The sequence below is a fragment of the Sus scrofa genome, chromosome 7 (assembly GCF_054392235.1).
Source record: "Sus scrofa isolate SSC_HxYL_T2T_F1_AM1 chromosome 7, Sscrofa_HxYL_maternal_Yorkshire_Landrace_v2.0, whole genome shotgun sequence".
Taxonomy (NCBI): Eukaryota; Metazoa; Chordata; class Mammalia; order Artiodactyla; family Suidae; genus Sus; species Sus scrofa.
In genome coordinates, this window is record NC_139389.1 from 56,384,425 (window position 1) to 56,398,434 (window position 14,010).

The window sequence follows — 14,010 nt, forward strand, 5'->3', positions numbered from 1 at the left end:
GGGTGCCCTTCCTGCAAGGAGCCTCACCCACCCAGTCCAGGGCCTCTCACCCCTTGCTCGCTCTTTCTTTCTTTCCAGCACTTTCCACATCCGGATCTGAGGACATTGCTGAGGTTGCAGGGGCCCAGAAGCTGACCGTCCTGCTGTGCCGCCTCCACCAGTATGACCTTCAAGCTCCCCAGGAGAGGAGCGGTGGTCTCTGGGGTTGACACCCACCAACATTTCCTCGGCCCTTTCAGCAAAAAATCCTCAACCAGGGCAGGGGGTGCTGTGTGAAGCAGGGCCCTTCCCAGTGCCCCCGCGGTCCAGCCACAGGACCCAAGGCCCGTCCACAGGCCCTGCCACGGTCCCCCGACCTTCCTCACACCCTGGTCCCCTCCCGATCAGAAACAGCCCCACTGAGAGGAGAAGGCAGAACACGTACCAGGCCAGGGCTATTGACGCGTCCGAGCGCTGGGCAGGCACCCTGGCTGCCCAGGGAAAAGTGAAGGGGAAAAAATGGAGAGGACAAGACTTGAAAGAGCTATGCAATCTTTCTCCAAAGCCCACAGCCGGGCTGCGCCCCAGCCCCGCCTGCCCCTTCCCCCGCCCCTTCCCAATGTGAATGGTCAGTCCAAGGGCTCTGTCCCTGTCCCTGTCCCTGTCCGGGTCCCAAGTGCCACCCCATCCGCCTCCCCAATGGCGTGGGATCCTCACTGGTGTGTGCTGTCCACCGATTTGTGAATTCCTGGTAGTAAAACACTTTCACATCCCCTTGTTCTCTGTGTTGGCCAAGGCTAGGAAGTGTTCATCGGTCCCTTTGTTGGAAATCCCACCGTGAACGTGTCCCCTCTCTGGATTAAGCTTTGCCTTCCCACTTTAGGCACCAACTTTTATTTCAGGGCTTGTGTCTGAGAGGAAGACACAGCTGTGCCCGAAATCTTCAAGTGAGCCCCACAAAAAGCGGGTGCGAAAATTGCTTCCGTTTGCCTCCTAGTGATGGTCGTTCCAGTGGGTGTTTATGGAGCATGAACCATGTGCTAGGCAAAGGGCTGGACCCAGGGTGACCTGGTCCCACAGGGGTGGCCAGCAAGCGCCCACTGGCTGGCTCCAGAAACTGCCCAGCCATGCCCAGGCTGACCCCAGGCACCAGCCAGGCTTGGGCTTGCCTTAGGAGGGTGAGTGACTGTACAACCTCAAGCAGACTTCTGCTCCACTCCCGATCCCTACACCGCCCCCCCGTGAGATGGGGATGCTAATCACCCCATTTCTCAGAGGGAGAGGCTATGTAGCCCAGAGGCCGTCTCGGGTAGGATTTCCCCACAAATGGGAACAGAGCCACCTGCCCAGAAGGGGTGGGGAGGGAGGCTGCATGTTCTATCTGTGCATGGTGAGTTGCCTGGGGGAAGTGGGGGCAGGGCGGGGGTGGGGGGCAGCAGGCCAATTGCTCACCGTCAGAGATGGGGACATGTGGGTAAGAAGGAAAGTGGGACAGAACAGGAAGGATGCTGAGGGAAGGGGACCCAGGAAGAGCCAGGCTGCCCTGAGGGAATGGCTGCAGTGAGAAGCCTGAGGGCCCTGCTTGCAGACTGGTGCCTTGGCAAGGCCTAAGGGCTCCTTGGAGGGCAGGGCCACCAGGTGGGGCCTGGGTCCCATGGGAGGTGTCTGAGAGCCACCCCTGAAGACCAAGACTGGCTGGAGACAGAGGGCCAATAAGGGTGACCTGCTCATATAGGGATGGCCAGCAAACACCCATTGGTTGGCTCCAGAAATTGCCCAGCAGTGCATCCAGGCTGACTCCACACAGGCAACCAGACTTGGGCCCGCCTTGGAAGGGGTGTCTACCCAGGTTCTGACCGACTGGGCAACCTTAAGCAGGTTGCTGCACCTCTCTGGACCTCAGTTCCCCCTGTGTGCACCAAAGGGGGGTTGGAATCGGGTCTGCCAAGCTTGCACAATGAGGCTACGATGGAAGACAGGGGCCCAGGGGGTGATCCCTGGGAGCCCAACTGCTCCAGGGTCAGAACCATTGCCTCTGAGGCTGGGGCTTTGCTGCTGCTTCCCTGGTTTCTTGTCCCACACCCCTGGGGCAGGAGCAGGGATGTGGCCCTGGGCCCTCCCCTCCTTTCTGCTGCGCCAGGAGGAGGGGGACTGGTTTTGGTCTTAAGAGCAACTGTGTGAAGTCACACAGCCCGTTAGGAAAATGCTACGCGTGGCACAGGGCCCGCCCCAAGCTGGGTAAGTGTTCAGTGGTGGGAGGCTGGCTCAGTCCAAAAGCCCGGGCCCCAGGAAGCTCATCTTGGAAGTGGGGTGCTGACCCCTGCCCTTGGCTGGCCCCCACTCCTCTTGGGCCTTGATTTCCTCTGGCTGGGTGGGAGGCAGTGGGGAAGCAGGACACAGCCCTGAGCTGCAGGCACCGGGAGGTCCCACCCTGTCTCCAGTGGGCACCTGGGTTGTGTCTCTCAGCTGGTTCCTGAGCAGGCTGGTTGGGTCTGAGGGTCCACGGGGTGCCTTCAGGGGAGCTGAGGGCTTCCCAGTAACCTCCAGCATAGCCCGGGTACTGGGAAACCCCCTGGTGGGCTGCTGGTAGCCAGGCCTCCTCAGGATTTGTGTTTCTTGTCTGTGAAGAAGAGCCTCCGGAGCTTGTCAGGCTGCAAGGAGAGAGAAGATGCTGGAGCTTGGGTCCCTGGACAGGGAGGGGAGAGCCAGGCTCAGAGGGTCCCTCGGCAGTGCTGGGGGCTGGGGCCTAAGGCCAGAGAGAGGCCAAGTTGGAATTTTTTTTTTTGTCTTTTTTTTTTCTTTTTTTTCAGGGCCGCGCCTGCAACCTATGGAGGTTCCCAGGCTAGGGGTTGAATCGGAGGTACAGCTGCCAGCCACAGCCACAGCTACAGCAATATGGGATCTCAGCCATGTCTGTGATCTACACTGGAGCTCATAGCAATGCTGAGCGAGGCCAGAGATTGAACCCACATCCTCACGGATACCAGTCGGGTTCTTAACCTACTGAGCCACAATGGGAACTCCCCCAGTTGGAATACTGATAGTTGCTCCAGGGCCCTCAGTGCCAGGACTTCCACTGCAGCCTCCTGGTTTTGGCTGAAGGATTCGCCCTCCGGCTGAGGAATTTAAGGCAAAGTGGAGAAGAAGGGCCGAGCCTCCCCCTCCCTCACTGGCTCCCCTGGGGCCCACAACCCCAGGGCTCTCTGGCTAGCTATGCCCTGGGGTGGGGCTGGGGTTGTACAAGGTGCTGCCAAGGACCGGAAGGACTTCATAGCCAGGGGAAGAGCAGACTTGGGATGTGGCTTCTATGGTTCTCAGAAAGGCTGTCCGCAGGCAGGATCTGTGGTCCCAGGAGTCAGGACCTCAGAGGCCACCTTGCACTACTGGGGGAGCTCCCTGGCCTGCGGCTTGGGGCCACAGCCCTGCCCTGTGGGAGGAGCTGGCAGAGCTTCTGGTGACAGCCTTCCAGCTGGGAGCTTTGGGTTTGGGGGTCTCGATGTTCGGGCCTGGAGAGGAGGTCCTAACACGCCAGGAATCTGAGCCTGTCCCCTCAGGACATGCTCTCTCCCAGCTCGCTGGCTTCAGGTGTAGGCAGGCTCGTTGGGGCCCAGAGCTCAGGAGGGTTCCCCTGCGCACCTCCCTCCGCCCTCCTCATCCCTGCTTCCCCTTTTTTCCTTTCTTATCAGAAACCCTCAGCAGTAGCAGCTCTTAACACACTGCTGTCTGTGGGCTGTGTCCTGAGTTCGTAAGGATGCCTCGCACTATCACCTGGGCAGCCATCCCTGGACGCAGCTGTAGGACCAGCCCATTTTACAGACGAGGAAATGGAGATCCTGGATAAGTGCTAAATAAGAATACAGGATGCCTGGTAAAATTTGAACTTCAGGTACATGAGGAATACTCGCAGTATTGGGGACATACTTGGTTGCTGGGGAAACTATCTTGTCCAAAGCCACGTGGCCAGGGAGTAGCTGTGCCAAGACAAAAGCCAAGGCAAGTCAGACCTGAAGCCAGGACCCTTGTCCACCTCTCTGAGGCTCAAGACCCCTACAAGAGGGAGGGATAGGGGTCCCGCTCTGCCACAGAGAAGGACCTCAGAAGGGCCTGGAAGCCCCCATCTAAGATCCAAACCTAATAGCTGCCTCTCCCACCATCTCCAAGCAGAAGTTAGGGCTGGAAAGTCCTGGGCAGTGGCAGTGACCGGAACTGCCCCTGCCTGAGGGCCAAGGCTCCCTCCTCCAGCCAAGTGCTCTCTAAGGGCTGGCAGCCACCCCACCCCATCCACAAAGCCCACCTTATGTGTCCGGTTGGCCTCCTTGCTCTTGACTGCTGGGATTTGTTTATAGGTGTTTCTGGGCTCCGGCAGCTCCGGGGCCCCTGAGATCCTCTCGTAGCCACAGTCCATGGGCCCTGAAATCTTGCTGTATGTGGGGCTGGCCCCAGGATAGAGGGGCCTGGGCAGGCCATCCCAGCAGGCTGCGATCTGCTCATAGGTACTGCCGCCTTCTTGGTCCAGCACATCCCTGGCCTCCTCTGGGAGGCCTGCTATCCGGATGAGCTCATAGCTGTCTGCAGAAGCACCCTGGGAGCAGGGCTGAGCCCCACGACTCAGTTTTGGAGACCCCTGGCTCCAGGTAGAAGCTGAGGATCCTAGGGCCTCAGAACTGGGGGGCAGGAGGAGGCCCCAAGATGTGGGAGACACTCTAGGGCCCTGGTCTGGGCTCACTCCAGAGAGGGCAGGTCCCGGGCTGTCAGGTTTGTTCTGGCTTCCGTCTGAGAGTCCCCGCAGGGCCTCCTTGCCTAGGGAGCAGGCCTGGCTACTAGACACATCTGCGCCCAAGCCTAGCAGTGCCTGGTTCCTCTTCCTCAGGTCTGCATAGACGATGTCATCGGGGCCTCCAAAAGACTCATCCAGAAGGGAGGCACTCCTCTCCGGGAGGGGAGGCACCCTGACGGGGGCCTGGGGAGAAAGGGACAGAGCCGCTTAAAGGTTACCCTGTCACCAAGCTGCCCTCAGGTAAACTGCAGCTCTCTCAAAGCAGCTGAGGCCCTGGGTCTTGGGCTCAGTTTACCTATTCCATGCAGGGCTTGGTTGACATTTGGGGTCCCTGCCAGCTTCATGCTCTTGGACCCTCCACATGGCCTTTATGTTGGCATTCAAGGCCAGGGGCCATGAGCTCTACCTCCCACCCACAAGCATCCTGCCCTGCTCCTTTCCCCACCCTGCCCTGTCACCCTCTCCCAGGGAAGAGGGGTGCCTCCCTGGGGGCAAGCAGCAGCCAAGGTCTCCCCAAAGGGCTCAAACTGCACCTCCTGGTACTGGTCCACAGGTCCCTCAAAGCCCTCTGAACCCACCCACTCACGGATCCCTCCCCAGTCCATCAATTTTGTATTTATTCGACAAATGTTTAGTAGGCACCATGTAGACACCATCTCAGGTGCCAGAGGCTCAATGATGACTGAGACTAACTCTTGGGAGTTTATGTTATAACCTGGAGATGAGCAACATGCTGCTCAGTTATATAGTTTAATGTTGTTGATGTAACAGTGTGATGGATGTAATGATACATTACAAGATAATATACTGTCTGCTCATGATCTGAACTATGAAAAAGAACAAAGCAGGGTAATAGGACAAGGAGACGAGAGGTGGGAGAGGGGATATTTTCTGTAGTTTAGGTGGTAGGTCTTTCTTTTTTCTTTTTTTTTTTTTTTTTTTTTGCCACACCTACAGCATGGGGAGGTTCCTGGTCCAGGGATCAAACCCTGAGCCACTGCAGTGACAACACTGCATCCTTATCCTTAACCTGCTGTGCCACGAGAGGCCTCCTAGAGCCTTTCTGACAAGATGACCCTTGAGCCGAGAGTGGAAAGCAGTGAGAGTGTAAGCCATGCAGATATCTGGTGGGAAGAGCATTCCTGGCAGAGTGGGTACAGCAGGTACAAAGGCCCTGAGGTGGGAGCAAGGATGACGCCACAGCCAGTGAGGCCTGAGAAAAGTGAAGAAGGGGGCAAGGCGGCAGGACACCTGGTGAGGCTCTTGTGGATCCTAGTGAAGATTTCAGATTTTCTTCTAAGCATGAGGAGAGGCTCTCGACATTCTGTGATCTGATATATATTAAGACTTCTGTGACTTGCCATGGAGGAGAATAAGATCTTGACTCACAGGGACCCCACTCTACAGTTTACAAAGGGGTTTTTCAGACATGTCATATCCATTTCCTGATTCAATCCTCACAGGAACCTCGGGCTTGGTCAGCTGAGGTCCAGAGGGGTTATGCGGCTTATCCAAAGTCACTCAGCTAGAAAGGCCAAGCCATAGTCTGAACTGAATCCAGCTGGCCAGAGGCCACGGCATGGGTGAACCACTGGATGATTTTAGGCTGGGCTCGCTCTTCTCTGGGCCTGGCACTCACCCTCCACAGCCTGAGGGACTGGCCAGTGTGGCCTCTCAGGGCCTGATGGCAGCTGTGGCACCCACAATCCTGGTCTAGCACCCCTGACCCTAGGTAGCCCAGAGTCCTCCTCACCTCCATGCTTTCTTCCTCAGAGAGGTTCCAGGAACTTGCATCCAGGCTCTTTTTGTGGAGGAAGGAGACCTGGGGCTTTGGAGACAGGCGGGGGCTGGTGGCCTTGTCTGGAACCTCCATGGAAGGCAGTGCAGCAGGTGGGTTTTCCAGGCTCTGAGTAGTCTGATGGAGGCCCAGGGTGATGGCATCGTACAGATCATTGTCCTCTGGCTGGGGGTGGTGGGGACACAGCAGGTGTGCGGTCATATACCCCTGGGTGGCCTCCAGCCGCCTGCCAGAGCCTGCTGGCTAGAGACTCAAACATTCCTACGAGGTCCTGACCTCAGATAGAATGTTGTCTCTGTCTTGCCTTGGCAGATGGGGACCATGACCCTGCACTGAGTGCCCCCGGGCAGCAGGAAATAGGGACAGCAAGGAAGGGTGGCAGATACCCCAAGCCTGGGCACCCTGCCTGCCACCCTCCCCCGGGCAAGAGGGGTGCCTACCCGGGGACAGGCAGCAGCCAGGGTCTCCCCGAAGGGCTCAAACTGTGCCTCCTGATAATGGCGCACGAGTTCGGCCAGGGTGCCGTGGCTTTGGGTGTCCCCAGAGATGAGATAGCGCCGGTTTCGGAGCTGGTTGATGACGAAATGCCGGCAGCGGTCACTGCCCCTGCAACAGAAGCACTTGGTGTCAGCAGCCCCACCTTGGCCCAGGGTTGGAGCCGACCTGGGGCCACACTGCCCACTTAGCCTTGACCTGGTGTTCCTCTGTAAAGCGGGGCTTGGCATCCAACCAGCTCAGCCTGGCAGGTGATGGGAAGCTAGAGAGAGGGTATTTCCACCCCCAGCATCAGTCACGGAGGGCAGGGCGAGGGCCTGGGGCGGGTAGGGGGAATAAGCCACCCAGCTCCGAGCTTGGCTGCAAAATACCACAAAACTCAGCAATCAAGATAATAATAATGCAGTATTTTAGAAAATCAAAATTATTACCCAAATATCCATGGTGAGCAAACTATCCAAGTCTTAAAGATGAGGTCTGACCTCACACCCGTACAGCTTAGCCTCACTCGCCTCACCTGAATCCTGGCCAGGTTGAAAAGACTGAATTTCAGCTCCTACCTCCATTCCACCCTGTAAAGTCCCACCTCTTCATTTTCCTTTTGTTTTCTTTTTAGGGCCGCACCTACAGTATATGGAGGATCCCAGGATAGGTCTCTAATGGGAGCTACAGCTGCTGGCCTACGCCACGTCTTTGCTTACACCACAGCTCATGGCAACACCGGATCCTTTAACCCAAGGAGTGAGCCTAGGGATTGAATCCTCGTCCTCATGAATACTAGTCAGGTTTGTTACCGCTGAGCCACAATGGGAGCGCCTCTTTGTTTCCTTTTCATGGGCGAGTAACAGAAACACAGTGACAGTGCACACGTCCTAAATGTGCAGCCCAATGAATTTCCACACCTGCACACCCATGTAATCACCACCTAGAGCAAAACAGAAAGCATGACGGCTCCCCAGGAGACTCCCCCGTAGCCCCTTTCAGTCTATGCCCCCCAAACATAGCCACCACTCTGACCCCCATCCACAGAGATCAGTTTGGCTTGCTACGGAGTTTCACGTAAATGGACTCACACAGAATTTCCTTTGTGTGTCTGGCTTCTTTCACTCATATCTTTACATTTGAGATTGATTCATGTCCATGTAGAATTTGCTTTTTTTTTTTTCCTCCTATTGTTAAGTAGTACTCCGTTCAGTTTTAAAAATCCACATTTATCCATTCTGCTATGGACATTAGACTATTACCAGATCTGTTATAAATAAAGCTGCTGTGAGCATTCTTATACGTGGCTTTTGCTGAATATCTGTACTCACGGCTGTTGAGAACATCCCCGGGAGGAGAATGGGTGGATTGAGGGTACACCTATGTTTAGCTTTCGTAGATTATACCAAATTGTTTGCTAAAATTGTTGCCGAGTGTGAGAGTTCCAGGTGCTCCATGTCCTCAGCAACTATTTGGTGGCCTTCGTCTTCCCATGTAGCCACTCATTGTGATTCTAGTTTCTATTTTCCTGATTGCTAAACCTGTTTTGAGCCCTCTTTTGTGAAGTGACTTTATTTTGCCTGTGTGTGTATATCATCTTAGTTTTACTGATATGTAGGAGTTCTTCATATAGTCCAGATATCAGTCCTTTATTAGATATATATATTACAAGACAAACTTCTCCAGCACTGTGGCCTGTCCTTTTGTTCACTTAATGGTCTCTTTTGATTAACAAAAATTCTTAATTTTAAAGAAATGCAATGTATCAGTCTTCTCTTGGACAATCGGTGCTTTTGTGTCTTGTTTAGGAAAATTTTGCCTATCTCAAAGTCATGAAAAATGTTTCCTATGTTTTCTTTCACAAATGTATTGTTTTGGTTTTCTCGGTTGCATCTAAGATTCATCCAGAATTAATTTTTGTGTATGAGTGAGGCGGGGGTCATTTTTTTCCATTTGGATAGCCAGTTGTTCCCACACCACTTATGGAGAAGGCCAGCTTTCCCCTGCTGAATTGCAGTGGCACCTCTGTTGCAAATCAAATAACCAAATGTGGGGGACTGCTTCTGGATTCTGTGAATCTATTTGCATATCTCTGAGCATCCCCATTTTGATCTCTTTAATAAACTGATATGAACAAAAAGCCCTGATGCTGAAAAGACATTTGAAACCTGCTGAGTTTCCAAATGCCTAGGACAGTATCAGGCACATAGAACAATAATCGGTATTTTAATAATTACTAATATTTATTTAGTCCTTACTATATTCCAGACCATGTACCAAGCACTTTTTCTTTTTCTTTTTTGGCCACCCCATGGCATGTGGAATTCCTGGGCCAGGGATCAGATCCAAACCACAGTTGCAACCTACACCACAGCTGAGACAATGCTGGAGCCTTTACCCCACTGTGTCAGACCAGGAGTCGAACCTGCTTCCTGGAGCTGCAGAGACTGATCCTGTTGTGCCATAGCAGGAACTCCCCAAGCACTTTTAAAGGGATAAACTCATTGAACACATTCAACCGTCCTACAAAGTAGATAACTACAACTTTCCCATTTCAGATGAGGAAACGAAGCCCCAGAGAGGCAAAGTGCCTTCGTTGCTCAAGGTCAGGATGTGAACTGGGGCGGTCTGGGCAAGTGATAATTTTGAATCTGCACCTGAAGCTTCTGAGATTTGCCCTGGAGCCCCAGCCTCCCTTCCTAACTAGAGGTAGGGGAGGAACTTCCTTTTTCTGCCTCCCCCACCCAAAGTACTCACGGCCCAGGCTCTGACGTCACCACGTCTGACTTCATCCTGGCTATCTTGTCTCCTCTCTCTATGCCCACTGCCCTACCCTAGTGCAGACTTCATCCTCTAGGCCAGGCCTCACCTCTCAGGGGTCCCAACTTGCCCCACTCCTCCAGCCTCTGTCTTGAGTCCTCCCTGCATCAGCTGCCTGAAGGATTCTTGCAAAACCTAAGTTTAACCAGATGACCCTTCACAGTCTACCGATATAGCCAGGCATCCCAGGCTGTCCTGAGCTGCCTCCCGACCTTCCTCTCCAGGCACTGCTCCCTTCAAAGCAGGCATCCTGCTGCACCAACCAACTTGTGGCTCCTCCATGCCCTAGTCTGCTCTGCCTCTGTTCTTCTGCACATGCAGTTCCATCTAGTGGAAATGTCTGCCTAAATCCCAATCACACCTCCTTTTCTGCCTAATAAGTTGCTGTTCTTCCTTCTGTCCTGGGCTCGAAGTTCACCTCTGTGGTGGTTTCACCCCCTTGAAGGCGAGGGCTTCATCCTAGTATACGGCTGGTGCCGCTCAGAAGCTGCCCACGGTGGGACATGGATGGATGAGGGAGGTGGTGAGGGCGTCGGGACCCAGGGAAGGCTCAGCGGTGTGGGCTGGTGGAGAAGCTGTCTGCCCTTTGCAGAGGACTTTCTCTCTTACCTGTAGGACAAGATGTAGCCGGTGGCCCGGTCACTGAGGCGGATGAGGAAGGAGCCAAGAGCTTTGTCCCTGAGCAGCTGTTCTGTCTGCCTGGGCAGAGGACATGCTGTTAGCTGGGGCGGGGTCCCCCCCACCCAAGCAGCAGGAGCAGCTTAACTTAGACCTGCCTCAGAGTCCCTGTTTACCGTGGCTTTGGGTGTCAGACCTGGTGCACAGATATGCAGTCCTTTATAGAGAGCTCCCTTAGACCTTCGGCTAGGTCTGTGGTCTCTCTGGGCTCAGACAAGCAAACCCACGGCTCAACTTGGGACTGGGTTGGAGTCCTGAGGTCACATATACCACCCTCCACTATAGCCTCACCAGGAGGCACAAAAGCCACTGCCTCTCTCCACCTGAGTGGCTCTATAGCAAGAATGCAGCCATATAGCTGGAAAATGTTAGATTCATGGTGTCTTTGCTCAGGACCTCTGTGTACAGTGGTGCAGGATGTGCACTACACAAGAATTTCTGCAGGGAGAAGGTGCCATTATGCCTGGAGTCTGACTATAGTAGCAACTCGTAAGTTCTCATCCCCCCTGCCTTGCATGTCCCCTTCAGCTGCAGGCAGCTATGGATAGTTCTAAATGATGCCAAGTATTTTGGAAGCATGGTGGAAAATTCCAGCTGTCTTCTCGTTTGGCAGGACATAGACCAGATATTTCCTCACCCACTTACTCACCAAATACTTACGGAGTGCCTGCTCTATGCGGGATCAAATATAAATTCCGCGAGGCTCAGTAAGAAATGAAAATCTGGAGCCCCGTACTCAAAAAGTAAGAATGTGGTTCAAGGTGGTGACAACAGAACAGTCAGCCTAGAATAGGGCCCTTCACAGTCGATGCCCGTGAAGCTGGCCCTGGTTCAATGCCAGATTCTGGGCCAGGAGGACCTACTCACTGGCTGGATTTGTCATTCCTTCATCTCGTGCTTTGGCAGCTGGGAGATCCGGCTCAATCAGAAAGCCAACCCCCGCATCTTGGCTTTAATTCCTAGAGTAACTCTACATTCAGGTTTGCCCAGGACAGTCCCCACTTAGAACAGTTCTCCCAGCCTACTTACTACTCTAATTTTTATGATTTCTTTCCTGCTTCGGGTTTTGTTTGTTCTTCTACTTAATAATAGTGGTCTGGTTTGGATGATAAATGAATCAGTCCCCCTAGTAATTAATTCATCAAGGTATTCAGAGCTGATTTGAGCCCATCCTGCTCCAGCCTGCCCTTCGTTTTTCTGGCAGCCTGGCAGCCCCAGCCACGCCAGCCCTGTACTCAGAGTAGGGCCAATGCCTTCACCCACCCTATCCATGGAAGCAAAGCATCCCTAGTCTGTTCCCCTGCCCACCCTTCCAGGGTCCCTACCTAGCCCAGGGAGAAGGAACCAGTCTTTTCCTGGACCATTTTCTTGGCCCCGAGGGGCTAGGGGCCATGCTGGGCATATGGACAGGGGCAGCCTTACTTGCGGGTGACGAATCCATGAAACCAGGGGGGCAGGGCTCCGTTCTGCAGAATGAGGGGGGCCTGCGTCTCCATGAACCACCGCAGGGCCAGCTCCTGCAGCTCAGCCAGGGCCTGGCTGTCCCCGGCCCCCTCGGGCCCCTTGCCCAGGCTGAGCTGCCTTAGGCTGCCCTCCATTCCGACGAGCACTGAAGTGGAAGCAGCACCCAGACCACCCGCACGCCTCTATATCTGTGAGTGCTCCGCTTCATTTGCCTGAGTCCACGCCTTCTCCAACCGCCGCAGCACACAGGAGCCCTATTGTCACCTCTGAGCTGGTGGCTGGTTCTCATCTCTGATGCTCTGAGGCGGGGACCTTGGCTGGCTGGGGATATTGGGCGGGGGGAGGGTCACATTAGCAGCCTGAGCAGGGCAGGGGAAGGATCTATGACTTCCTGGCTAGGAGATGAGCTGCTCCACTGGCTTTGGCCTCTTCTCCCAACCTCCGGTCTTTGTCTCCGCTAAAGACCAGACTCTGGCTAAAGTCCAGACACGGCCACTGTTAGCAAGGTGGTGAATTTAAATTTGGTTTATCCTTCCTTCATGGAAGCCTCTTGTATCTTGGTGAAGTTCTGTGCTGACTAATTCTTCGTTCCGTGCGAGACTTATTGAGTGTCTACTGTCAACATACCAAAATGGCCTTTGCCTCATGGCACATACATTCCATAGAAGGAAACTTATACCTATAGAGAATATGGCATGATAAGCTCTCCGAGAAAAAGGGGGAGGAAGAAGAATACATGGGATGTGTTATTTAGATATGGGGTCAGGGTTGGGGGAGCCTTGCTCAGGAGGTGCCCCTGGAACAGCACAGGAGAACATAGAGATGGTGCTAGGAAGAGCAAGTGGGTGAAGACTGTGAGGTAGAAGCCACTGAAGATCCCAAAGAACAACCCGAATCTTGTGTGGCTGGAGCAGAGGGGGCCCTTTGGAATTGGTGGGTCTCCTAGAAGGGCTGCCATAAGGAAGCATTGGACCAGTTAGGGCCCAGGGTGTTTGTTCATGCAAACATCCCTGAATCTCGAATGTGCTTCCAAGTTTCACAGCAGGAATCCAGGCTCAGTTGACAGTGGGATATTGCCTACAGTCAGCCTCAAGGATCTGGGTTAGAATCTCGCTTCCATCAAACTGGCACGGGCCTCAGAGAAGTTACTTAGTGGTTGCAGACAGCTCCATTTCTTCCTTCCTTTCTTTCCTTTTTTTTTTTTTTTTTTTTTTTGTCTTTTTAGGGCCACACCCTTGGCATACAGAGGTTCCCAGGTTAAGGGTTGAATCAAAGCTATAGCCACTGGCCTACACCACAGCCACAGCAATGTGGGATCCGAGCTGCGCCTGTGACCTATATCACAGCTCACGGCAATGCTGGATCCTTAACCCGCTGAGCGAGGCCAGGGATTGAATCCGCAACCTCATGGATACTAGTCAGATTCATTTCCACTGAGACACAGCAGAAACTCCAGTTTCTTCATCTGTAGAATGGGAATGGTAAGAAACAGCTACTTTCTAGACTTTAGGGCTTAGCATAATGGTTAAGAATAAGGGAAGATGTATAAGTTCAAAAACAGGCAGACTGATCAATGGCAATAGCAGTTAGGATAATGGTTACCTTGGGGAGAATATGACTGGGAAAGGGTGAGGGGCTGCTGGGTGCTGACCATGTTCTATTTCCTGATCTGGGGGTTAAATTAGATGAATGTGCTCATTTTGTGAAAATTCATTGAGCTCTCCTGATTTATGCACTTTTTTATGTATATGTTCTATTTCAACAAAACAGCTCACTTAAAAAAAAAATGAGGCAGCTCCCTTCGTGGCTCAGTGGTTAATGAACCCAACTAGGATCCATGAGGTTTCGGGTTCTCCCTGGCCTCACTCAGTGGGTTAAGGATCTGGTGTTACCATGAGCTGTGGTGTAGGTTGCAGACTCAGCTCAGATCTGGCATTGCTGTGGCTGCGGCGTAGGCCAGCAGCTGCAGCTCCAATTCGACCCCTAGCCTGGGAACTTCCGTATGCCGAGGTTGTGG

The 14,010-nt window shown here is 53.7% G+C and overlaps 2 protein-coding genes across 5 annotated transcripts in view; one reads left to right on the plus strand and one right to left on the minus strand.

The window, feature by feature from the left end:
* Positions 1-751, plus strand: part of CIB2 (calcium and integrin binding family member 2) — a 24,693-nt gene extending 23,942 nt beyond the window's left edge. The window contains exon 6 of the mRNA XM_084968373.1: positions 79-751. Coding sequence (XP_084824499.1) covers positions 79-100 — 22 coding nt within the window. The 3' untranslated portion in view covers positions 101-751. The remainder of the gene's footprint in view (positions 1-78) is intronic.
* Positions 515-12,154, minus strand: SH2D7 (SH2 domain containing 7). Of its 4 annotated transcripts, XM_084968371.1 has the most exons (7): positions 11,952-12,041; positions 10,461-10,550; positions 7,248-7,409; positions 6,995-7,160; positions 6,510-6,719; positions 4,274-4,939; positions 515-2,630 (listed from the first exon to the last, which is right to left on the minus strand). In XM_084968371.1, exons 3-7 carry the CDS (start codon positions 7,277-7,279, stop codon positions 2,580-2,582), a joined length of 1,125 nt encoding a protein of 374 aa, XP_084824497.1. In that variant the 5' UTR covers positions 7,280-7,409; positions 10,461-10,550; positions 11,952-12,041; the 3' UTR covers positions 515-2,579. The 4 variants fall into 4 exon arrangements, 3 of the variants coding, with proteins under 3 accessions (XP_084824497.1, XP_001925150.3, XP_084824498.1); XR_014810289.1 differs by lacking the exons at positions 6,995-7,160; positions 7,248-7,409 and having other exon boundaries at positions 515-2,042; positions 2,132-2,630; positions 11,952-12,154; XM_001925115.5 differs by lacking the exon at positions 7,248-7,409 and having other exon boundaries at positions 11,952-12,154.
* Positions 12,155-14,010: the final 1,856 nt, after the last annotated feature.

Coding starts and splice junctions, on each gene's coding strand:
- SH2D7 (XM_001925115.5), bottom strand. CDS start 12,127: ATGGAGGGCAGCCTAAGGCAGCTCAGCCTGGGCAAGGGGCCCGAGGGG. Junction 10,551..11,951: donor CATGGATTCGTCACCCGCAA/GTAAGGCTGCCC, acceptor TCCTCTGCCCAG/GCAGACAGAACAGCTGCTCA. Junction 6,720..6,994: donor TGGCTGCTGCCTGTCCCCGG/GTAGGCACCCCT, acceptor CACCACCCCCAG/CCAGAGGACAATGATCTGTA.